This window comes from Acartia tonsa, chromosome 6, assembly GCF_053477335.1.
Source record: "Acartia tonsa isolate MP-2025a chromosome 6, ASM5347733v1, whole genome shotgun sequence".
Lineage (NCBI taxonomy): Eukaryota > Metazoa > Arthropoda > Copepoda > Calanoida > Acartiidae > Acartia > Acartia tonsa.
Window position 1 is genome coordinate 47,544,914 of NC_137265.1, and position 26,432 is coordinate 47,571,345.

Genomic DNA, 26,432 nt, shown 5'->3' on the forward strand with positions numbered 1-26,432 from the left:
TTGCTGAAGAAAGTTTATTCTGTTGCACATTACAGAGGATATTTTTGTGATAGGCGGACATAATATTCCATAATATTCGCCTGTCAAAAATATTTAGCCCAAACATTTTCTTTCTTACATGCACAGGATTACATCATTCTTAATTTTGGGTACCATCCCTGATTTTCAGAAGTAGACCATTATAAACCCCCCCCCCCCCTCACAAAAAATATAAATAAAACGTTTTCTACCATGCAATCTTATATTTTAAGTAGGGTTTTCTTAAATTTTATTCAAACTATTTAAAGAAGACAAATACTTGTCTTTATAATATTTTAAGACATTTTACAGGGAGGGGGGGGGGGGGGGGGTGTGGCTCTCCTTGGTTATTTATGGGAAACTGCCCCTAATTTTGTTCTCAAATTTGGCTGCATCATATTTAGAGATTACTACACAGTCACACACACACACAGATATACACACAAAATTTTGAAAAATTGTAAAATTGATCAGTAGGTGCTTGACTTTCTTTACAATAACATTAGAAACAAAAAATAAAGTTAAATAAGGTTGGAGTGAAAATAATATTTTATACATAATAAAGGAAGGATATTTCTTCTGAAGAAAACTATTTTACCTCGAAAAGTTTTTTTTTTCATAGGAAAAGGTTATACATTAACAAAAAAAACTGTTTTTAGTTAAAAATAGAATAATAACTTCTTTTAATATGTAATATCCTTTACAAAATAAGATAAAAAATTCTTTGATTATTCTTTGATAGTCTATTTAAAAATAATAATCAATTTAATTTTTTTTTCAGGACCGAACTCACCGAAACAGAAACTCTTGAACAGACTTTGTCAACCTCTGAGCACCAACAAGAACAAGGACGCACAGTGAACGGAGGCAGCGGAGCTGACCAGCACAAACTACGACTAGCACCACTCGCAACCAAAGGTCTGGTGGACACGTCCACTGGGAAACAAGTATCACTCGAGGAGGCCATTAGGATTGGTCTTCTGGATACAGCCACCGGCGAATTTGTTGATCCAAACACAGGTTTTAGGCTGACCCTTGCGGAGGCCGCCAATAAAGAGCTTATACATCCAAATTTTGCCGAGCTTTTGAGCAGCTCGTGCGGCATATTTGATCCGCGCAGCGGTCGCCAAATCAGCCTGCTGGAAGCTATCGACAAAGGCTTGTTCGACCCCAAGACAAAGTCCTTTGTTGACCCGATCACAGGCCAACCTGTCTCCATAGAAAATGCTGTAAACCTTGGCTTTATTTTGCAAACAAAGGTAAGCCAACTCGAAGAGTTTACAACCATGGCACCCAATTATGGTAAGGTCTGCACACTTGTAGAGGGGCTACGCTCCGGCATTATCGACCCCGCCACCGGCACTTATGATCGTAAGGGTAAAAATTTAAGTTTACAGCGGGCTATAAGTCAGGGTCATGTGAGTACCGAGGGTAGGGTGGGCTGCGGCCTGGCCCTGTCCGACGCGGTTGCTCAGGACATGATCCGGGCCGAGGATGGCAGGTTTCAGGATAGAAACACGGGCAGATCTTTCAATATTCAAGAGGCTGTTGAAAGAGGCTTTATCAACAAGGATAAATATGAGATTTATGACGAGAAGAATGGTATGAGAGTGACACTCGAGAACGCGCTCAAGTCTGGCATAATTAATCCTGAGAAGGGCAGCTATGAAAGTTCGAGCAGAGAAAACCCCACTCTGTCGCTGAGCCAGGCAGCCAAGCTGCATCTGGTGCAAACTCCGCTGTCCATCAAGGATTGTGTCGACCAGGGCCTCATTACTGAGTCCACGGAGCAGGGAGTGGTCAAAGATCCGGTTTCTGGCGCCGACTTGACCATCCTGGAGGCTGTTAAGAAAGGCATTCTGGACAGTGAACTCAAGTCTGTCAGAGATGTGAAGGGAGGAGAGTATGTTAATCTTGCTGAAGCTTTTGGTCGTGGAATTGTGAAGCCCAATGGTGACTTTGTCAACACAGCAACGGGCGAAGCTACTTCTCTTGCCGAGGCTGTTCATAAGGGGCAGCTAACCTCTGTGTCACAGAGAAAAATATTTGACATTGAAGGCATTAAGAATCCTGTTACAGGTGATTATATCAGCTTCAATGATGCTATTGATCTCAGAATAATCGACAAATCTAACTCAACATTTTTTGACAAAAAGACAATGACAAGAATGACTCTCAACGAGGCGGCGGAGAAGGAATTTATTCAAAATCAGCTGCTGGACATGTTGGAGAAGCCTATTGGTATCAGCGTCCTGGGCAATGAGTTGACTGTCCTGCAGGCTGTTATGAATCATAGGCTGGATCCTTGTTCAGGCCTGCTGCTGGATCCTGCCAGCGGTAATACTCTACCTGTAGAAGAGGCCGTTCAGCGCAACATGATAACCCCACTAGGTGCTGCTGTTCTCAAGAGTCTTCTGAACATCACAGTCACAACAGCAACTGTTACACAAACTGTTGTCAGGAAGACCATGACAGCTGCTGAATCTGGCAGCTTTTCGGTTGAAGAAGCTATGGCCAAGGGCTATGTTGATGATGCCAATGGTACTTTTACCGAACCCGAATCTGGCCGGGTTATGAGCATCACTGAGGCCATTGCTCTTGGTTTTATCCAATCAGGATCTTATTCTTCAAGAGCTGAAATGAGAAGAAAATCATCGACAGCATCATCTGTCGGAGGATCAAGCAGAAAATCCTCAAATGTTTCATCGAGATCTGCGTCCCCGCCGAAATCCCTTAACTCTGCAAAAGAGTTTCTGAAGGAGAGTTCATCCCGCGGCGGATCTAGATCCTCCTCGCTCAATACTTCTGTGAAAAAGACATCAATGTCAGCATCGTCCAAACATTCCTCTACTAATGTATCCCAACATTCATCAGCTAATATCTCTCAACATTCCTCTACTAACATTTCTAAGCATTCTTCAGTGCATAGTTCTGTACAAGGCTCAAGAAATGGTACCCCCGACAAAATTTCAAGAGCCTCAAGCAAGTCAGAGCTTAACAAGACGGCTTCAGGTAAATCCAGCAAGGTTGGATCACCGGTTGCAGCCGCCAGCAAGAAGATTGATCATGTTGACAGCTTTGAGAAGCGGATGGAGGAGCACAGTGAAATGTTTTCATCAGACAGCAAGTATGACTACAGCTTCAAGTCTGATGCTACTGCAACCACAGAATACAGAACCATTCCAATTCAACGTTGTGAGGACACCCCGCCTAAAGATGTTGCTAAGGATGGTTATAGCCTTAAAGATGCTATTGAGGAAGGCCTTCTGGATCCTGTGACTGGAATTTTTAAGGTTCCAGGTACAGATAAGGAAACTTCTTTCCAAAAAAGTCTTGAGACTTATTTGGTAAATGGTGAATCTGCAATTATTCATCATGAAGGTGTGGACATGACTCTTCTAACAGCTTGCCATAACAACATTCTTACTGCCACTGGTCATTACAAAGGTTCTTCCATCAAGGAAGCTCTTGAACAAGGACTTATCAGTCATATAACAGCGGAGCAGACAAAGACTATTGGCAACATTAGGTTCAATGCCTCGTCTGGAAGGTATGAGATGAGCATTGGGACGCAGCCGGCTGATCTTATGGCTGCCATCCAGGACGGCAAGATTCAGCCTGATAATATTCTTGTGGAAGATCCTAATTCTGGCCAACAGGAAATTATTTTATTCATATTAATACATATTCAAAATTATTGGCGTGTAATCATTATTACTGGTTGAAAAGTTGGAGGCAAAAAAGGTCTTCCTCAGAACAAATTTCTTTTTCTTTCAAATTAATATCAAAAAGTAAATTTTTTTTAATATCTTAATTTCACAAAAGAAATCTAATTACGGAATTTTAAGCAATTAACCAAAGAAAAAATTACACTTAAAATGTAATATTGTTGCATTCGATTTTTAAATACGTAAATTGCAACTAAAATTACATTTGCATTATATTTTTGGAACTGAAGTAAAATTATTCTTTTTCTGTAATTTATATTTATGTCCTTGCCAAAACGCCTATAATCATTTTTGTTCTTTTTTAAATCTCTGACGTAACAATGACAATTATATCCATGAGAAGAAACGTAGCTTTACATTAATAAAAAGGTTTTGTAAGTATAATTATAAATCATAAAATTATATTTCTTAAAATGTTTCCTCTAATGATACTTATTAAAAAAAATTCGGATATATTCCCTTTCGTGCAAGCGCCTCTGAAGGGGCGATTCGTTGTATTCACAGTAGTTTTTCTCCTATTTCTAGCCCCTGCGGGACCAATTGCCTTAAATATTGAAAGCTACTGTGAAAATACGACGAATCGCCCATTAAGAATCGTTGCCATGAAAAGGACCATACCCAAAAATTCTTACATAAATAAGTCATTTTCACTTATTTTCTCTGTCTATCGTCGTACAGACCAACTTTATTTAGTTATAGAGTTGCTGCGCTGCTAAAAATGGTAATAATGATACAGCATTTAGAACATTGCATAATTTTAGCAACAAATTTTGATTTACATTTTTTGGTCTGTTTGACATCTTGATGTTTAATTAATGACAATTTGACTTTAATTGGCATTCGATACATTTTTTAACACAGGATTTAACGCAAGTATAATTAGAATGTTCTAATTGAAAAGAAAAAAGGCTAATTTGCAGTAATTTCAACATTTAAATCCGCTTTGATTATAGATCTTTATGAATGGATAAGACAATGGATGATAAATTGATGTACGTTTCCAATTAAGATAAACAAAATAGAACAGATTATAATTATTGTTTAAATATTTAGAAAACTGCTTTTTTTAAACCAGCCTATTAATAGAAAGTATCCAGTTTTAATAAAAGATAATTATTATAAACTTTAAGGTACCTTAGCAATTTATAGTCAAATGTCCTCTCCCGCCCTGAAGAATCATAATTGAGACAAAAAGGATTATTAAAACTTCTAAAAAAAATAATATTTTTGACTGACGAATAGTTTTGAGGTAAATTTGTTTTATTTTGTTAAAATATTATACTACTGCTGTATTATAGTTTTCTACCCCATTCAAAAATGCAAAAAAAAAACATTGATATGAATAAGTTTAAACTGCAGGTGAACATTCTATCAGCAATGTCCACTGGCTTGGTGGATAAGAAAACAGGAGAATACACAGGAAATAATAAAAAGTTGAATATTATGGATGCGCTCAAGGTGTTAATGGGTCAATATTTTAATAATAATCCTACTATATAAAGAAGTTTTTTTTTGTCTGAAGCTTAAGATTTTGATAATTACTGTACCGACTGAGTTCTTCATTTAATTGTAGCTTCACTTATATCCCAGGTTGGCTTTAGGCTATTTTATTTCAAGATTTAGGTCTTAGAATGGTTTATGCTATTTTTTGCTATTTCTTAGTGTTTCAAATACAAAGCCCCTAGATGGGAGCGCTGGGGACGATTATATCTAATTTAGAAGCTTTCATAACCTAATATTTCAACTGATCAATATATTTACTATTGAAAGAAATATAAAGTTTTATTTTTATGAAAGGTTAAAACCAATTGCATTATATACATTACTATTCGACGGATTTAACTTTACTATATAAGAAAATACTGCTTCTATTCTATAAATAGAGAAGCTACTCTATCAATAAATATGTCTTATATATTTCTGCTCTATATTCAGTTTTTCTCCATATGCAATGCAATGTTAACTTTCTTCATTTTTTTCAATTTTACTTTTATCTTGCTACATTGTAGTTTGTATTTCTCTCCTACTTTTTTTAATTTGAAAAAAGTCCCCAAAAATATTTTTAAAATTAAATATTTAAATTGACTCACCCTAACTACAAGATTGGTGCAATTTCTTTGGTGGCAGCCCCGGCCGCCTTAGTCGCCGCCCCCGTGGTGGCCGGCAAACTAGCCTACGACAAACTGCAAGAGCGCAAGTCAAAATCCCAACAACAGCAAATAGTCAGCGACGAACTTGAATCCCATGTGGTCACACGGCTGGACACAGACACAATGCGCGGCGGAACTATTCATGCGCGCATTGTTGAGAGTGGTGTCACTACTACCCGTATTTCTACATTTACTGTGGAGGTACCGGGAACTGGCGAAGAAATTTCTCTGGAAGAAGCGGTCAAACGAGGTTTGGTGAGCGAAGAAACTGCTCAGCAATACAAAGAACAAGTTACTACTGATAAATCTATTGAATCTTTAGTTGTTCTCATTATTGATCCTGCTACCGGCGAAGAGATAGTTGCTGATGAGGCTATCAAGCGTGGCATAGTAACAGCTGAGGAAGTAAATGAATTCATCCAAATGAAGGATGACAAAAACCGCCTGTCCAACTATGGCTCTATGTCAAGTGTCAACACTATGGGTCGTGAGGGATCTCACAGCAGGAGCCAGTCTAGAACTGAGTCCCGGGCCCACAGCAGGGCCAGCAGTAGATCAAGACTTGTCCCACATTCATCTCCTTCAGAGACAAGCAGAGAATCTTCTGTTGGTTCTTCAGTAGAAGTTGCTGGTTCATCACTAAAAGAATCTTCCCAGTTTTCATCAACTTTAACTGTGGATGTTAACAGACAGAGCAGCAATAATTATCATCAATCTGAGAGAACTATTGAGACAAAGGTTCTTAACTTGAAGCAGGGATATGCTTTGTCAAGCCTTGATGAGGTGAGGAATCTTCAAACTGGTGAAAGCATGTCTATTTATGAGGCCAAGTTGCGTGGTATTGCTACAGATGTCCATAGTGAGGCAACAGCTGCTAGTGACAACAAATCCAACATGGCGGCCATTATCAAGGAAGATGTTATGGTGAGCAAGCAAACTAAGATCACCATAACAGAAGCATTTTCCCGCAATTTAATCGACTTTGGCAGCAATACATTTACCAATCCTGCAAATGGACAAAAGATGAGCATTGCTGAAGCTGTGCATATTGGTCTACTGATTACAGACTTTAAGGAAACAGTTGACGAGACATTTATTGACATTGATGCGGATAACGTGTCTGTGATTGACGCCTTCGTGCATTTATTCAATGAGGAGCATAAAATGTTTGAGCGCAGGGTGCACGATGCTGCTATGAACACAACAACAACACGAGAGTACACTCTGCAACAGGCGGTGGATGAGAATTGGATCAATGGAGATGACATCATTCTGGATATCCAAAGCTCTGATCAATTCACGCTCCGTCAAGCCCTTGACATCAAACGAGTTGATGGGGTGACGTGTGAGTTTACTATTTCGGAAACCAACGAGAAAATATTCCTCGGCGACGCGGCAAAACAGGGGAAAGTTGCGGTGATCCCCGAGGCGGTGATGGCCGCGAGGCAAAAGAAAAATCGGCCAAATTATTTCGGCCGCAAGTATGCGCTACGCGAAGCTGTGGACGAGGGCATTTACCAGCATGACACTGGATTATTTTTCTATCAGATGACGGAAGAACATGTAACTATTTATGAGGCAATTAGCATTGGTTTGATTGATGCAAAATCTGCCGAGATAAAGAATACAGCCAACGGTGTGTTCAACAATCTCACCCAGGCCATGAATTCTAAAATACTTGACAAGAAAACGTGTCGTGTGAAAGATATCCAGCTGAATGTGGAATTCAGCGTCACTGACGCGTATGAAAAAGGTTTGTTGAGGGATGTTAAAAAGGAATCTTCAACAAGCTCCACTCCCTCCAACTTTGAAAGCATCAACTTTTGGGATGCAATTGAAAATGGACAGTTGGACACACAGACCGGACTTTTCACATCAATTCATGAAGAAGGCAAGAAGTTGAGACTTGAAGAGGCTGTGTTTAGAAAATATATTGATAAAAAATCTGCCTACGTTATTGACACGTGGAAACGCAAACACTGCAGCCTGTCCGAGGCAACAAGGAAGAATATAATCAAGGATGGCATGATAATGAACACAACTCAGGGCAAACTAATCACAATTCAGGAGGCAATCAATGCTAATATTATCATAAGGGATATAAAGCATCTTAGCATCATTGATGCGCTTGATTTTGGATTGTACCAGCCGTACAGTGGTAGAATTTTAGTGCCGGGCACCGAGCGGGACATTTCATTGACTGAGGCCATGGATCTAAAGATTATTGACCACAGAAAGACGATCATTAAAAATCAGCGGCTGGGCCGCTACATCAGCACTCTGGAGGCCATGCGGCTGAACGACATTGACGGTCACACAGGCATGTACGGCTCTATGAACCTGCTGGAGGCGAGATCCCGCGGATACATCCTGCCAGCCGATGCTATGGTAAGCAGGACAGTGCCGGGACGGGTATGACAACCTGTCCTGGCCGTTTCCATTGCCTGCCCCCCATGCCTGCTGCATTATTAACCCCTTTTTGCTGCATTTTAATGTGTGGTGTTTTATTATATTTTAACATTAATTTTGGTCTGGTGATTAATACAAAAAACCTAACCTAACATAAAAATAAGATAACCCGACAAAAATTATGTACATATAAATTCTTTAAAAAATGTATGTCCATTTAGTTTATATCAGGAAGGGATATATACACTGTAGAAAAACTAGTTTGCCTTAAAGTTTTCGAATGTTAAACAAAAATGTATTTTTACTGGCGGAAAGTTGAAGGCAAAACAGTTTTTCTTCAGATAAAATATCCCTGTCTGTTTATTTAATATAATAATTTTTTCTAATACCCTAGTGCTATATTTATTTTAATACTTTTGTTTGCTTTGATTAAAAAAATTTAGTTTAGTTTTTTAGTTTGCATGTAGTTGACTTACTAACTCATTTAGTGACTAACCCCAAGTGATACAAGGATTTTTAAAATATATTTTGAACATAAAACATTATAAAAACTTAACAAAATTAATGTTTTATGTGAAAAATGGAAGAAATTTTGAATATAATAGCGTTGTTTAGTGTGACTTACTTATCTTATGGTTTTATGAACAAATATTTATATTCTGGTTTGATTAACAAGATATCCAAACGATATCCTATTATTGTATATAAGGTGCGCAGTCGTTTCGTGATTATTTAAAAGCCTGGTTGTTTTTTCTTTGATTTTTTTTTGCATCCTTTTTAAATATTTTTGTGTACAAATGATTTTTCATATAGTAACTTAAACGAATTTAATTCAAGAATACGTTAATTTATTTTTTTAATGATTTTTTTCTTGAATTAAATTTGTTTCTAATTCTTTTTTCAGGTTTCAGGGTGGCTTTTTTTTTAGTGGCGCAGCTACTATGTAATTATAGTATGTCTTTATGTCCAGAGATCACTTTATAAAATTGGCCGTATTTTTCAGTAACTTTATCGTTTAATTAAATTGTTTTGCTGCACTATTCATTAACAATGTTTTTTAAATTCTTTAAAATTGATAAACAAAAACAAAATCTTTTCAAAGCCACCTTGATTTTAACTATAAGTATCATATTTCTCATACCAATTTCAATTTTTAGCAAGCCGTTAAAGAGAAGCACCAGCAGGCCCTGAAGAACCTGGACAGCCTCAACAGCTGGCTGGACAAGGTTGAGAGGGAGTTGGCCTCACAGGAGGTGCCTCGCGAGGAGGCTGATCAGCTTAGGAACCAGATCAACGCTTTTAGGGTAAGCTTCACTTTTCTCATGTTGCCATACCTCTATACCTCTCCAGAGAGAAAGAAGGCAATAGGCTGTTTATTACACTAGTCCCCAAAGTTTTACAATGTCGTTTTCTTATTCGTTAGCTTAAAATTTTTGAGGACTTTAGAAAATTTTGGTTGGTTTATTCGTTAAGTTGAGTGTTCAAACGTTTTAACTTTTGTAATTTTGTGTATCCTCATTGGGGATACACATCAATTTATCTACCATTGTCTTATCCATTTAGATCCCTAATCCCTCATATAACCTAATATGCTAGCAAATATCCAATAATTACAGTATGAGCATCAATTAGGGTATTAAACATGCCACTCACAATATTTGGTAACGTTCCTTCATTCGCGTTTGGACCATCCATCCATTCCCCACTTACAAACTTGATTTGCCATCTAAAGCGGGAGGGAGGGGACATTGGTTTGTTTATTATACTAGTCCCCGAAGTTTTATAATAACGTTTTCTTATTCGTTTACTTATCAACCTTGAGGACTTTAATTGAATTTTGATTAGTTGGTTCAATAAGTTGAGTTTCCAAACGTTTCAACAGAAAGGGTAATTTTTGTATTATAATTGGGGATCGGGCTATGTCTTATCCCTTTAGATCACTGCATCTAATGTATAGGCCAGTCAATTGAGACAAAAAATATTTTTGCATATTGGTTCTCAAACTTATGCTGTTATTATGGAAAATATATTTCAAAAGTAATGATTTGAGTTGGCAAAATAGATTTTCTTCGGATGTCCCATGTTATTTTCACTGATTTAGACAGATGACAAGCTTTTCTTTTCAATAAGTCTAGCGTTAAAGACAAGATCAATTTTTACGAGACAATTTAACTTGAAAATCGTGGATATTAAGGTGCCAAACGTCTGCAGGATAAGATCTCGACGAATTAGACGAGAACAAAAACATACAAGAACGTCACAGCCATTAATATGTTAATACGTTAATATGTGCCTCCAAAATTTCTGCTAGTCAAAAACATAATCAATTGCTTTTTAGTGCGCCAATACACAAAGCCATGCTTTTATTGTTGTTAATGAAGAAAATGTTTTTTTTGACAATATTTTTATGAATATTGTAAAAAATGACTAATGGAAGTTTTAATCAAAAAGTAGCTGTGCTTTTAAAATAAAAAATGGGCCCTTCCCTGAAAATTGAATTCCTTTTTGTGTGCTTCAATCATTACAATCTTTCCGCGCTGTTCCCTCCAAACATTAAGCGCCAAGATCTCTGACAGGGATAGATACTCTGAAAAATAAATAATCAGGGATCTTAAGGGATAAGACAATGGACGATAAATTGATGTACATCCCCAGTGATGACAAACACAATTACCCCATCTGTAGAATAAAACATTCGGTTGAAAGTTTTAGAAATGAATCACATTTTATGTACCCAAAGTTTTTAAGCCAACGAATAAGACTATACAACATTGGGTACCAATGTAATTAACAGTCCATTGTCCCCTCACTGTAATTAGTAGAATCTTAAGAAAAGCCATGTGTCTTTGGTAATAATATTTTTTTCAACAAGTAATGTTAATTTTACTTCAGGAAAGATTAATCTAATATTCCTTTAAATTTACCCTCATAAATATGTGGTATTCTATTGCTGTTTTCGGTGAAGCTTTATCAATGTCCTAGAGCGTGTCCAAAAATGTATCCTTGGTTAGGGATACAGGGATAGGACACTGAATTATAATTTATTCCTCCCCCAAATCTTTATATCAGACTGTTAGGGAGGGAGGGGACATTGGCTTAAAAAACTTTGAGGACTTCTATTTAATTTTTATGGTTTGTTCATTAAGTTGAGTGTCTAACCGAATCAACTACTAATTGTAATCTACAGAAGGAGTAGGTTTGTGTACCATTATTGGGGATGTACTTCAATTTATCGGCCATTGTCTTATCCCATATATCTTAGATCCATTAATATATAGTTCTTTACTCAAAAGATTTGTGGCTGATTAATGTGACATTCTTTTTCCTATCCCTGTTATCCTTGAGCCATGGTATTGAGGCCCTAACTGTCAATTTGCTTAATGTTCTTTCTTGTCGAAATCTTGTGAGTCATACAAGGGCGTTCATTTAAATTAAATAAAATATCATTACAAATAGCCAGAATTATGTAGATGGCGGTTGAAATGACATAGAAACTCTTATTGATTTATCTAGGTTTGGTTTTAATGAAACAAAATGTATCAAAATCTGAAGATTATGTAGTTTTTTTTTTAAATTTTGCTGCTTTTAAAATATATTTTTTACTAAAAACAGCTAATTAGTTTTATAAATCGTTGAAACACCAACAACTAACAACATTTAAAAACTTGTATAGCACAAAGTAACAAGTTTTAAAACAGAATTCTCTAATTATCAAACTTAACAAACCCGTAAACAACTTTGGAAGATTTGTTTGTAGAATAAAATAATTTAAACTATTTTTAAAATAAAATAAAAAGAATGTAAATTTGTCAATATTAATATTAAGATGATTTATAGCATTGTTACCTACAGATGGATGGGCATATACCTTTTACAAAGCAGCTGCGCTGCTTATGTTCAAATTTTTAAAACGAGCATTTATGGTATTAAAGACTTTAAATGCGTTTTAAAAACATTATTAAAATTAATTACCACTTGTCCTGAGACCGTGTAAAAATATACGTCCTTGTAGATTTGTCATTTATACAGCATTGCTTTAAAGGTAGAATCCATTATTTTGGTAGGTTAAAAACACCTCCTCCCCCAAACTTTCCATTGGTACTTCATTTATTTTCCTAACACCTAGAGATTTTAAGGGATAAGACAATGGATGATAATTTGAGAATATCCCCAATGATAAACAAAATTTACCCTTTGTTGATTTGTATCATTGGTTAAAATGTTTGACACTGTTTATTGTCAACCAACTCATTAGAAATTATAAGGGACGTGAATGTCCACTGGCAAAAAAAGGTACCTTACCACTTTTAAGAATAGATAAGAATATCTTTTTCTTGTGTATACATTAAGCTTTAATAGAATTTATATTTCTATTTTATTTATTTTTAAAGCTTTTTAAAAGTGGTAAATGGCGTTAATTTAGAAATGTAATAAAGCCTCGTTAAACTAAATTGTTTTTTGTTTTAGCTTATTATTTTAAATGAATTTAGAACCAAAACTTGTTATGTAATAACTGACAGGCCATTTTTAAATCATTCATTTATAGAAACTTGATATTTATGTATAATTATATAATTTACAACTTAAAATTATAGATTATTCATCTTTTGTACTTCATGAAAAATTTATAATAAGAGATTCATTCTATTTTTTATTCTTAAAAAACAAACCCTATATTTTTTAAACGTTATCTAGTTCGAATAGAAAATATTTAGGTTTACTTTTGTAAATTTCAACTTGGTATACCTATCTCTTTAAAGGTGTACCTGTTTTACAATTATGACAACTTATCTCATTTGATAAATGGTCTCATAATGCTAAAAAATAATTTTGCCAAATTTTAGATTCGCAGATTTTTTTGCAATAATTTTAGCAGATTTTTTCATATTTCTAATTGCGCATTTATTTTGCAGGAGATCAAGGATGACGTTGACGAGCACAACCGCCCCGTCAACCATACCCTGGACATCATTGCTGAGCTGGTGGAGAACGGAGCTGATGTGCTCAGCTCGGCTGAAATCAGCAAGCTCCAACAAGAGGGCAAACAGCTTAAGGTTAGTATTTGTTATTTATCGCATAGTATTATAGACAGCTTTCAGTGGATATTTTAAAAAATTGAAAGATTAAAACCAGGTTTATTAGATCAGAGGGGCCGAATGATTTTTAATTTAATATTCGTAGAAAATTGTCTAGAATGCAATGTAATACATGGTTTTTCAGTATGGCTGAGAACCGGTTCTAATCAAGCGGATATTCGTTGGTTTCGAAGCCATACTAGAAATCTATATCTCATTATTAAGTTAAATCTCTCTTTTTAGACCATCTAAAGTGATTATTATGATACCCTGCTAAAAAAATACTACTGAATGTTTTCTTTTATTTCTTTCAATTCATTCACACTCATTCTACTAAGATGTTATGCCAATGTTAACAGGGGTTAAATATATGCAATTAAATTGAATCGTTTTTTTGTGCCATTAAGAACCTTAAATTCCTGAAATTCTGCAGCAAATGTTGAGCTTTGAATAATTTTTAATAAAAATTGTTATTGACCCTGATTTGTCCTTTCCCTGGATCCCTGGCTTTGAATAACTTTGAAAAGGTAGAAAGAAAGAGTAGAGAGAAAGTTAACATGATTCTTCATAAATGCATTTTTCATGTTCCTTTTCAGCTATGCACAGGAACCAAGGGATATGCAATTTGTAACAAAATTTATTTTTATGTTTTATACGCTTTTAAACCTCCCTAAAATCAGGGATCTTAAGGGATAAGACAATGGACGATTAGTTGATGTACATCTCCAATGAATTTAATCAAAATAACTCCTTCTATAGATCAAAATTATTGGTTGATAAGTATTGATACTATTAATTTGGAACCAACCAATCAAAATTCAATAAAAGTACCCAAAGTTGTTAAGTTAACGAATAAGATAACATGGTTATAAAACTTTGGGTATAAAAATACTTTATATTCCCTCCCTTTCTGCCTAAAACAAAACGATTTTCATACATATAATCTATCCATGGAGTCCCTGTCAATTTCTTAACCCAGCTTGTCATCACTCTTTAGTTGGACAAGTAGGAAAAATGATTTAGGCCTTTTTTGTTGCGAGTATAATAGCTTGCGTGGACAAAAGATCTTTGCAAGACCATGCATTTGGAGCAATGCAAAAAAAAGCTTCTAAAATAAGTCTAAGTATGGCAATAAAAAAGTTTAATTCAAAAGAAATTGGCCTAAACTATGTTTGAATATAAAACTTATTCTAATGAAATAAATAGATTTGGAGGGAGGGAGATACATTAGACTGTAAATTTTTTTGGTACCCAAAGTCTTTCTCATTCATTTAGAATTGGGTTACTTTAGTTAAAGCATTACTGCTTGGTTTTAAAATGTTCGACCAATGATTTAAACTACAGAAGGGGTACTTTTATTCATCATCATTGGGGATGTACATTGATATATCACCCATTGTCTTATCTCTAAAGATTCCTGGTTATTTAGGCTGAGTTGCTTGCCAAAAATGTGACTTGAAAATGTTCTAAAGTTGAACTTTAATCTTTTTATTCTCTCACTTCCAAAATTTCTCCCCACATATTTTAACTTGTTTGTTCCTTCTCTTCTCTCGAGCTTATGTAGAATAATAAATATAGTAGATCTAGAGCCTTACTTAGTAAATTGAACCAATAAAAACATGGTAACGGAACAATCCAGCTATATTATTGGCTAGAACATTTGAACCGTTTGTTTTCAAGGGGCAATAATTTTTTATTTTAACCAAATGAATTTCTAGGGGTAAAGCAATAATTGATAACTTTTTTTGTCTTTTGTATTATAAGAATGAATCATATGTGACTAAAGATAAACAAATATTAAAGTCTGCTAGAAATCCTTTTCAAGTTGGACAGATTATTGTATCTGACAGCACATCTAGGGTTATGAATCTATTGTTTAAAGTCATTATTTTTAAAGGTGGTAAAAAATAACATTTCTCTCATATGTACTTTATGTTTGTATGAAATCATTCTCTGCATTTCAAATTTACTTTCACTTTAATCTTTTTAGACTAATTTTTCATTCTATTCTTATCCATATTAAGATAAAATATATCCGTTTTATCGATAGAAAACCTTAACTATCCAAACAATCTTTTGTACAACAAAAGCACTGTATTAAATCAGACCTTGAACCTGTTTACATTTCTTCTTAATTTTTAGTGTTTTTTTAAGATTTAAAAAAAATATTAATTTAGGTACGTTATGACAACGTTGCCAACAACACTGACAAGCTGATGAAGCGTCTGCTGAGCGCCCACGAGGAGCTGGTCAAGTTCCACAGCGAGTCCACCGCCTTCAGAAACTGGATGGAGAAGGCCTTCAAGATCCTGGAGGACAAGGAGAAACAGCTGGCCAACCTAGGCAAGGTCTCTGGCAAGCCCAATGATATTAAGGAGTTTGTCACCGAAGTGTTGACCCACAGAGCCGATCTCAAGTTTTTGACTATTTCGGGAGAGAAGTTTGTTCAGCTGTCTAAGGTAATTTATTTCATTTATTTTTCATTTATTTCCATTTATTTCCATTCATATTCATTTATTTTTATTTATTTATTATTTTTTTTTTTTTTCATTTATTTTTCATTTATTTTATATTTATTTTAATTTATTTTTAATTGTTTCTCATTTATTTCAATTAGTTTAAATTATCTTTTACTGCGAATTTTTAAAGTTCCCAAATTTTAAGAAAAGTGCAATTACTTTGGTTTCAGTTTTAAAAGGCTTACTGTTTAAAACTTTTTTGAAATTGTATTACCTTTCTTGTTATTATGAAAACACAAGAATGACAACATTCATAAAAGCGAAGCTCTGAAACGGCAGGACAAACGGACGAATGGACCAACCCTAATTATAAAAAAGCCTCGCTTCTAAAAAATTATCTTTTTATATTGCCTAAAATATAATTTTATGCAACCTAATGTAAAATTAATGATCTTTTAACAAGATAAATTATGTCTGATTGTTTTAATTAGACTATTCTTTCAAAACCAATTTAATACCTTTCAGACTATAATTAAGTAATTAAAACATTAAGATGTTTTTGCTTCAATTTTGCCGTAAATTTTTTTTGCAATGTAGTTTAGGGTTCATTTAAACTTAGATCAGATAGTTTTAATTTTATGATTTAACAAAGATTATAATTAAAGTTATTGCCTTTTATTTGAAATTTATTTATTTTTGGTAGCACAGGTACTCTACTACCATAGTATGTCTTTCCGTTAATGTTGTTCATCAACTTTATAAAAAATTATTCAAAATTGTATTTACACATTTTTACCACTTTGTGAACTTTATTATAATATTTTTTGTTTAGGAATATGTTGGTTCTTTGAACGAGTTCCGCATGGCTCTGCGCCAGAACAACCTGAAGATCACCGAGTCCTACGTGACGGAGGAGGTGAACCACGTGACCCAGGGTTACCACGACCTGTTGGCCCGCGCCAACGCCCTGGCTGACGCCCTATCCCTGCTCGGAGGCAAGTACAAGGACTACAATGATGCTGTTGAGCGCGCCAAGCGCTGGCTCAAGGAAACAGAGCCGAAGGTTGCCAAGATCTGCAGTGAACCTATTGCTGCTGAACCTAAGCTTGTTGAAGATCAACTCAACCGTGCCAAGGCTCTTAACAATGAAATCATTGCCAACGGCAAGCTTATCGAAGACGCTAAAGCTGCTGCCGCCAACCTGCTCGCCAACATGGACCCCAACGCTATGTCACGCGAAGAACGCCGCGCCATTGAAGAAACTCCTGTTGAACTACAACAGCGTTATGATGCTCTCCGCGTCATGATGGCTGAACGTTGTGCCGACTTAGATTCTGCTCTTGTTGCCAGCCAAGGCATTCAGGACGCTCTGGCCAACATTGCCAACTGGTTGGACAGCACAGACGCTGCCCTGGCTCAAATCATGAAGCCTGCCAGCTTGATGCGCGAACGTCTTGATGAACAAATCCGCCAACTGAAGGTTCTGCAAGCTGATGTTGCTTCCCATGAACCATCAATCCACAAGATGTATGAGTCTGCCCAGCATTTTATCCAATCTTCAAGCAATGTTAGGGAGACCAAGAAGATTGAGACCAAGGTCAAGGAGGTCCAGAAGAAGTTTGAGACACTTGTCAAGGCTATCCAGACAAGGGATGGATTCTTTGCTGATGTGTCCAGATCTCTGGAAGTTTTCACTAACCAGGTAAAAATATTATTTTATTACTCTTATAGTTATGAAAAATGTTAGGTAGGTAAAACAAATTTTAAATTTTGAATTAGATTTACCTTATAAAATTTTAATATTACAATTGAAGAAAAATCATTATGCCTGGAACTTAATTTCAAATCCAATACAAAATTTATTTTTTTTATGTTGATGATAATTACAGCATCAAACTTTTAACTGTACCTACAGAAATTACATTTTGATTCTTTTGTTCATATTTTTTTATAGGTTGAGAACTTTGAGGTTTGGTACATGGAAACCATTGACATCCTGGAATCCAGAGAGTTACTTCAAATGGATGCTGATGAATCTGCCGCCAAGATTGAGGAAATCATCCGTCGCAAGGAACAGATGAAGCCTAACTATGATGATATGATCAAGAACGGCAAGAATCTTGTCACCAAGAAGGATGTTACTGATACAACTCCTTGCAAAGAAACCATCAAGGAGCTGGAGGAGAAATGGAGAGAGCTAGGAGATATTCTGGGAGAAAGACAAGCCAGCAACAGAGCTAGAAAACAATCTCTGAACGCCTATGAAGCTCTGCGCGAACAGGTTTATGCTTGGTTGAACAAAATGGAGACTAGAATTGCTGATCTTGATCCTATCGCCGTTGATCTTGATATGCTTACCAAGCAATTGAATGATGTGAAGCCTCTTGTTCAAGAATACACTGGATATAGCAAGACCATTGACAAGCTGAATGAGCTGGGTATGCAGTATGACAACATGATCCGTGGATCTATCGACATGACTGGATCTCTTAGCAGACGCTCAAGTATGTCGCCCCGCAAGGGAAGTTTGTTGACTGGTGGTGGACCTCGCAGGCCCAGCGGCAGCCCCAAGTTTGGCGGTCCTGGATCCCCTATGAGACGTGAGTCTGGCATGCCTGGGCTACAAGAATCAAGCCCCATTCAATCACAGCTCAGTGATATTAACAACAGGTAAAATAATTTTTTTAACACATCTAAAATTGTAAAAATTACGTTTTTAATAATTTCAATATTAATACAATATTGATTTTGCTCTATTTTTTGTATACTTTTCTATAACGTTAAAATGGGTTTAAAATTAAATATTGCATCTGTAAAAGAAAAAAATATTTCAACATTGTATCATATAAATTAGGTAGTAAGTTTTTTGGTCTGTAGCTTAAGATTTTAATAACTACTAGAGTGATGAGTTCTCCATTTTATGGAAGCTTCACGTCCTGGGATGGTTTTAGGCATTTAATTTTTAGATTAAGCCTTGAAGTGGTTTTTGGCCATTTATCTGCCCCCAGCCGCTAGCTAATTACTAATTTATTTCTATCATCTTTAAAAAATCTTAGGTATAGTTTTCTTCCACTAATTCAAAAATGATCTTGGTACTTTCAAAACAATGATCTCAAAAAAGATATTTTTGTGTTTTTTTGTCCATTAATTTAAAAACTCACAATACATAATTTTAGGTATGACATGATTGGAATCCGTCTTGGCGACAGAGACAGAGAGTTGACCAACATGAGAGACGAGGTCAAGAAATACCTGGACATCCTCAAGAACCTGACAGTCTTCCTGGAGAAACAGGAGCGGGCCTTCCCACAGGAGACCACTCCTTCAGACAAGAGGGAGGCTGACAAACAGCTGAAGGTGTTGAAGAATATTCTTGATCAGCTGTATGAAAACCAAGGCCAGCTTGACAACGCTAAGGTTGGCATTAAGGATCTTCTGAAGAAGAATCCAGAGGCTCCTGGCTCTGAAATTCTTGATGATCATCTGAATGAGGTCAGCATCCGCTGGAAGGAGCTGCAGGACAAGTGTAAGGCTAGAGCCAACATGCTGGATGAAATGAAGGACTTCCATGATATTCATGACAACTTGAATAACTGGTTGAACTCCAAGGAGAAGCTGATGAACATTCTTGGACCGATTGCCTCTGATCCTAGACTTGTACAGAATCAAATGAGTCAGATCCAGGTTATGAAAGAAGAGTTCAATGAGAAACAGCCCACCAAGGAAAGATTTAATGATCTTGGTGAGAATATTCTTGAAGTTACCGATGGTCCCGAGGGTAGAAAGGTTGAAGAAAAGCTGGATAACATCAACGGCAAATGGGATGCACTTCTGTCTGCCCTTGATGAGAGAGAAAGAGCTCTTGAAGCTATTTCAGGACCTACCAGAGATTTCCTTAATCTGTCCAATAAGCTTTCTGACAACCTTGGCAAGATCAGTGATGATCTTGATGATATTGCTGTAAGCAAAGCTGATGCTGAGCAGAAGATGAAGGCTCTTACCGGCGTTGCCAAGAATCTTGATGATCAAAGACCTTTGTTCTCAGAGGTTATGGCTCTTGGTGACCAGCTGATGGGAATATTGACTGATCCTGCCAGCAAGTCTGAAATCAAGGCCAAGATGGGACAGGTTGAGAGACAGTTCAACAACTGTCAGAGAAAGCTTGATAATGCTCTTGCTGAGCTTGAGAATGCCTCCAGAGAGACTAGAGAGTTTGAGGCACAATGCGCTGATGCCATGGCTTGGCTGCGTGAGATGGAAGGCCTGTTGTCTGACAAGCTTGCAATTTCTGCTGAAAGACGCACTCTTGAACAACAAATTGCTGAGTTTGAGCCTATCCATAGAGAGGTCATGAGCAAGGAACATGAGATCATTATGATCCTTAACAAGGGCAAGGATGTCATGGCAAAGGCTCCCAAGGCTGATTCTGCCAACATCAAGAAGAATCTTGAAGCTGTTGAGAAATCCTGGCAGAAGGTTAAGAAAATCACCCAAGAAAGACAATCCAGACTCAACACTTGCATGGAGTACTGCAAGAAGTTCTACTCAGCTCAGGATAAATTCCTTCCCTGGCTGGAGAAGGCTGAGGCTCAAATTGAACGTATGGAGACAATTTCTATGGTTCTTGCTGAACTTAAGAAACAAGAGAAAGAGCTGCAAACGTTTAGAAACGACGTCAACAGACATTCATCCGAGTATGATTCCAACTATACTGGTGGTGACTCTTTCCAGGCTGCTTGTGACACAGACAAGGAAATTGTCAAGGAGGAGTTATCTACCATGAAGGAGAGATGGGAACAGCTCAACTTCTTTATCTCTGAAAGAGCCCAGGCTATCAGTGATCTTATGGGCAAACTTGCTGACTTTAATGACAACGCTAGAGATCTTGCTAATGGTCTTCAGAGAGCTGAAGATAAGCTTAGACAAACAGATGGTGCTGCTAAAGATCCTAGACTGTTGGACAAAATAAAGAGCTTGTTGGATGAAACCAAGGAGCTTGAGAAAGATTATGGAAAAGTTGAGAAGGGAGGAGAGGATCTTCTTGGCGATGCTGATGTGCTTGGAGCTGATGGCAGGCCAATTGCTGATACTGTCAATGCACTTGGTGATCGTCTTGGCAACCTCAGGGACAGACTTGAGGATAAGGCTGAAGATCTTAAGAATGCTGGAGCCGCAGTGGGTGAATTCAATGAAGCTGCCAAAGATATTGGTAATGCTTTGGCCATGCTTGATGATGAACTGAACAAGATGGGTCCCATTGCAAGAGATCTTGTTACCCTTAACAAACAGAAGGATGAAGTACACAGCTTCATCAGCAGAATTAGCAGCAAGAAGAACGAAGTTGCTAGACTTGCTGACAATGCTAAGCAGCTGATTAATTCTGGTGTTGTGCCCAATCCTCGTGAGTTGCAGGATACTGTTACTGGTCTACAGAGGTCAGTTGATAAGCTTGAACAGCGTGGTATCAGCAGAGACAAGGATATTGATGATATGATCAAGAAGGTCCAGGCTTTCTATGATCATTATGAGCATGTTATGAATGATATCCATGAGGTTATCAATGAGGAAAGAAATCTTGGCGCTGTTGCTGGAGATACTGAAACCATCAAGCAACAACAGGCTCAATTCAAGCAATTCCAGTCCAAGATTGTGTCAGCCGTTGGCAAGGAAGTTGACAAGTCTAACCGTGGCGGCCAGGGTCTTATTCAGTCCGCTGCCAGTGGCGTCAACACCTCTGGTATGGAGAACGACTTAGAGAAGATGAACGAGCTGTGGAACAGCCTGAAGCAAGCCTTGGCTGAACGTGAACGCAAGCTTGACCAAGGTCTGTTGCAGTCTGGCAAGTACGGCGAGGCCCTGAACGGCCTCATGTCCTGGCTGGATGAAATGGAGGACATGATGATGAACCAGAAGCCTCCATCCTCCGACTACAAGGTTGTCAAGGCCCAGGTACAGGAACAGAAGTTTGTCCAGAAGCTGTTGAATGACCGCAAGGATGCTGTTGCTTCCCTGATCAAGACCGGCCAAGAAATTGCCGCCAATGCTGATCCCTCCGAGAGACGTAGAATCGAGGGTGAGATCAAGGGTCTGCAGGACAGGTACGACAACCTGCAGATGAAGTGCTCCGACAGAATGACCCTGCTGGAGGACGCTATGAAGATGGCCAAGGAGTATGCCGACAAGCTGGGTCCTCTAGAGAAATGGTTGGACAAAACTGAGAAGAAGATCAAGGAGATGGAAGTTGTTCCTACCGAGGAGGATCAAATTGAGAGAAGAATCAGAGAACATGAAAAGGTAGGAACATTTTTCATTCTTTTTTTTTTAATAAAACAAAAAAAAGGAAATTATTTTTGTTTAATATCATAATTTAACTTAAACAGATTACTGTCCCATTAATAATTTTTAAATTTGCAGGAAAGATTGGGCTAAAAAAAAATCCCTCTCAGAAATATATTTTTTTGTGTAAATTACACTAGCGGATTGTAAATAAAGCGTACACTATAATTTTGTTATGTATTGTATGTCAACACAATCATTTAGGTTTTGTAGAAAAAATTATTTTGTCCCTATTTTTTAGTAGCGAAGCTAATCTATAATTCACTTAGTCCGTCCGTCCGTCAGTCCGTAACGCTATGGGGGAAATGGGATTTACTCAGCTCCTATAAAAGATAGAATGCTGAAATTTTTTGACAACATTCCCATCATTAAGGAGCACAATTAAGTATAAAAAATTGATGGCGGTTTTAGGCTATTTTTGTATTTTTCCCATTTTTCTCAATATCTTCAGTGTTTTTGGTGCGATTTTCAAAATTTTTTCAGTTAAAGATATCTAAATTAAATTTCCAGTCGTTTAAAGAAAACAACTATGACGGTCAGACTGCCTTTAAGCAGGTTTTAGGCTATTTTTGTATTTTTCACATTTTTCTCCATATCTTTGGTGTTTATGGTCCGATTTTCAAAATTTTTTTGTTATAGATATCAAAATTAAATTTCCTGTCCTTTAAAGAAAACAACTTTGACGGTCAGACTGCCTTTCAGCAAGTTTTAGGCCATTTTTGTATTTTTCACATTTTTCTCCATATCTTTGGTGTTTATGGTACGATTTTTAAATTTTTTCAGTTATACAATACATATCAAATTTAATGTTCCTGTTGTTTAAAGAAAACAACAATTACAGTCAGACTTCCTTTTTGCATGTTTTTGGCTATTTTATATTTTTTACATTTTCCCCCATATCTTTGGTGTTTTTGGTCCAATTTTAAATTTTTTTTTATCAAAATAATTTTTCCCATTGTTATGAGCATCTTTTATGTAATTTACTTTGACCGTCATCATTATACAAATAAAATAGGGTTTCGTGTTTATTTTCTCCAATAAATCAATTAATAAATACACTTCAAATCTACTTGTACATATTACCATCCATGATTTTATTTTTTTTGCTTCGCTACTTATGGATGTTGTCATCCTTGTTTAAAAATTGATTGGTATTTATTGATGTTTCAAATAATTGCAATTTATATTTTAATATATGTCCTATAGGGCTTAGTTATCATCAAAACGTTGGTATTAAATAAGATTCAATATATAGATAACATGATTAATATATAACATTTCTACGGATCACTTTTTTGGTTTTTTTTTTATTCATTTTATCTCTGTATATTTTTGTATATTCTTAGCGTACAAACACAAATTATATACTTTGTTCTTAAGTATTTAGTTATTACTTTATCTGAAGAAGTAAACTTTTTTTCTTGGTTGAAAAATTTTTTTTTTACCTACCTTTTTTCCAATTACATTTTTAATTCTTTCTCTTTATTTTTATAGACTTATACAACGGTAGCTTCAAAAAGTTTTCCGTCTGTTACTCTTAATTAGTTTTTTTTTGCATATCATAATCGATTTTCTTTTCATTTAAAAATTATTAAACCTTGTGTTGACTATGTTGATTATTTAATATGATTTTATTTAGGTTCATGATGACATCCTCAGCAAGCAGGGACACTTTGATGATGTTGCTGATGTTGCCTCCGCTCTTATGCAAGTTGTTGGCGAGGAAGACGCCCAGGGTCTTGCCGACAAGATTGAAGAGCTCACCAACAGATACGCCAACCTTGTCCAGAACTCTGACAATATTGCTCAGCTGTTGCAGGACTCCATGGCTGGTCTCAGAAACCTTGTCCTGGCCTATGAAGATCTGCTGGGATGGATGGAGGATTGCGAAGCAAGACTCTCCAAATACAAGGTCTTGTCTGTCTTCACTGAAAAGCTTATGGAGCAGACCGAACAACTTCATGGTGTCACTGAGGAGATTGTTAGCAAGCAGAGTGCTGTGGATCATGTTGTCAGCATTGGTTCTGAACTCATGAAGCATATCAGCAATGAAGAAGCTCTGTCACTCAAGGACAAACTTGATAATCTTCAGAGAAAGTATAATGATTTGGCTACCAAGGCATCTGATCTTCTCAAGAATGCCCAAGACATGCTGCCACTTGTTCAAAACTTCCACGAGTCCCACACCAGACTTTCCTCCTGGATGGAAGGTGTTGAGGGTATCCTGCAGTCTATGGACACATACAGCCTGGAAGACCAAGAGGCTGAAATTCATAGACTTGAAGCTGATATCCAACAGCACAAACCTTTGTTGGAGGGTATCAACCTGACTGGACCCCAGCTTTGCCAGCTGTCACCTGGAGAGGGTGCCAGAACTGTTGAAGGTCTTGTCACCAGAGACAACAGAAGATTTGAGGCCATCTGTGAACAAGTACAGAGGAGGGGAGAGAGAATTGCTCTTGCCAAGCAGAAGTCTGGAGAGGTTCTTAATGATATTGATGAACTTCTCAACTGGTTCAGAGAGGTTGAACAGCAAATCCGCGAGGCTGATCCTCCATCACACGAGCCTGAGATTATCCGTGTCCAACTGAAGGAACACAAGGCTTTGAATGATGATATTTCTAGCCAGAAGGGAAGAGTCAGAGATGTGCTGGCTAACGCAAAGAAGGTTCTCCGTGAGAGTGCCCAGACAGCTGATACTGAAATGGTGCGTGAAAAGATGGATGACCTTAAGGAAACCATGGAGTCTGTCATTGCTCTCAGCTCTGAACGACTTGGTATCTTGGAGCAAGCCCTGCCATTGGCTGAACACTTCTTTGAGACTCATGCTGAGCTCAATGAATGGTTGGATGACATTGAGAAGGAGATTATGAACGTGATGAACCCAGGAATGCGTCCAGATCAGATTGCCAAGCAACAAGAGCTTGTCAGATCCCTGATGCAGTCTGTGCAAGACCACAAGTCTGCCATTGACAGACTGAACAAGACTGGAGGTGCTCTGCTCCGTCTCATTGTTGAAGATGATGCCTACAGAGTCCAGGACATCATTGAGACTGACAACCAGAGATACAATGCTCTCAAGGCAGATCTCAGAGAGAGAATGCAAGCATTGGAAGATGCTATGCATGAGTGCTCACAGTTTACTGACAAACTTGATGGCATGCTCAACTCTCTTGAGAACACCAAGGATCAGTTGATTAATGCTGAACCTATCTCTGGCCATCCTGAGAAGATCAAGGAACAGATCGATGATAACAACGCCATCATTGATGATCTTGACAAGAAGCAGGCTGCTTATGACTCTGTCAGAAAAGCTGCTGATGATATTATCCAAAAGGCTCCCAACAAGAATGATCCTGCCATCAAGGACATCAAGAAGAAGCTTGATAAACTTACTGGCCTGTGGAATGAGATTCAGGGTCTTGCCAAGCGCAGAGGTGACAGCCTTGAGGATGCTTTGGCTCTTGCTGAGAAATTCTGGGATGAATTGGCTGCTGTCATGAACAACCTGAAAGAAATTCAGCACCAGCTTGACTCACAAGATCCTCCAGGTGTTGAGCCCAGAGCTATCGAAGCCCAGAAGGCTGAACTCAAGGAGATCAAGAGAGGCATTGACCAGACCAAACCTGGCTATGACAAGTGCAAGCAGACTGGTAACAACCTGCTGAAGGCCATTGGCGACCCAGAGAAGCCAGAGCTCAAGAGACACATTGAAGATCTTGATCATGCCTGGTCTAACATCACCTCTATGTACGCCAGACGCGAGAAGAACCTGCTGGATGCCATGGAGAAAGCTATGGAGTTCCATGACATGCTGCAGAGCCTGCTGGAGTTCCTCGCCAGAAGCGAAAAGACATTCAACAGTATGGGAGACATTGGCACTGATATCGCCACTGTGAAGAGACAGATTGATGAGTTGAGAGTGTTCAAGGATGATGTGGATCCATGGATGGTTAAGGTCGAGGCATTAAACAGGTAATTTATTTTATCTTTTTTTATAATCCATAGAGAAATATTTCATCTGAAGAAAAACTAATGAATGTTAAAGTAATCAATTTTATTCCATCAGAAATTAATGTAGTTCTAAAAATTAGAGGCATTATTAGTTGTTCTATACATAAAATATCCCTCTTTTTTTATTAAACCATATTTTTGATTTTCTCATGATATCCAATAAGAATAATTAAAAGATGTTATTTTAAAATGCTTTTATTGGGTTTAAAAATTTGGAATATTTGCAAATCATCATAGAAATAA

The 26,432-nt window shown here is 37.1% G+C and overlaps 1 protein-coding gene across 50 annotated transcripts in view; it reads left to right on the top strand.

The window, feature by feature from the left end:
- Positions 1-26,432, top strand: part of shot (dystonin-like protein short stop) — a 347,219-nt gene that overhangs the window by 301,224 nt on the left and 19,563 nt on the right. For 49 of the 50 annotated variants that reach the window (XM_080165108.1, XM_080165115.1, XM_080165136.1 and 46 more), the window contains 10 exons: positions 800-3,674; positions 5,103-5,204; positions 5,849-8,284; positions 9,463-9,609; positions 13,219-13,359; positions 15,558-15,839; positions 16,672-17,541; positions 17,794-18,509; positions 19,016-22,133; positions 23,815-26,150. In XM_080165108.1, coding sequence (XP_080021234.1) covers positions 800-3,674; positions 5,103-5,204; positions 5,849-8,284; positions 9,463-9,609; positions 13,219-13,359; positions 15,558-15,839; positions 16,672-17,541; positions 17,794-18,509; positions 19,016-22,133; positions 23,815-26,150 — 13,023 coding nt within the window. The remainder of the gene's footprint in view (positions 1-799; positions 3,675-5,102; positions 5,205-5,848; positions 8,285-9,462; positions 9,610-13,218; positions 13,360-15,557; positions 15,840-16,671; positions 17,542-17,793; positions 18,510-19,015; positions 22,134-23,814; positions 26,151-26,432) is intronic. The other variant, XM_080165146.1, reaches the window with a different exon arrangement.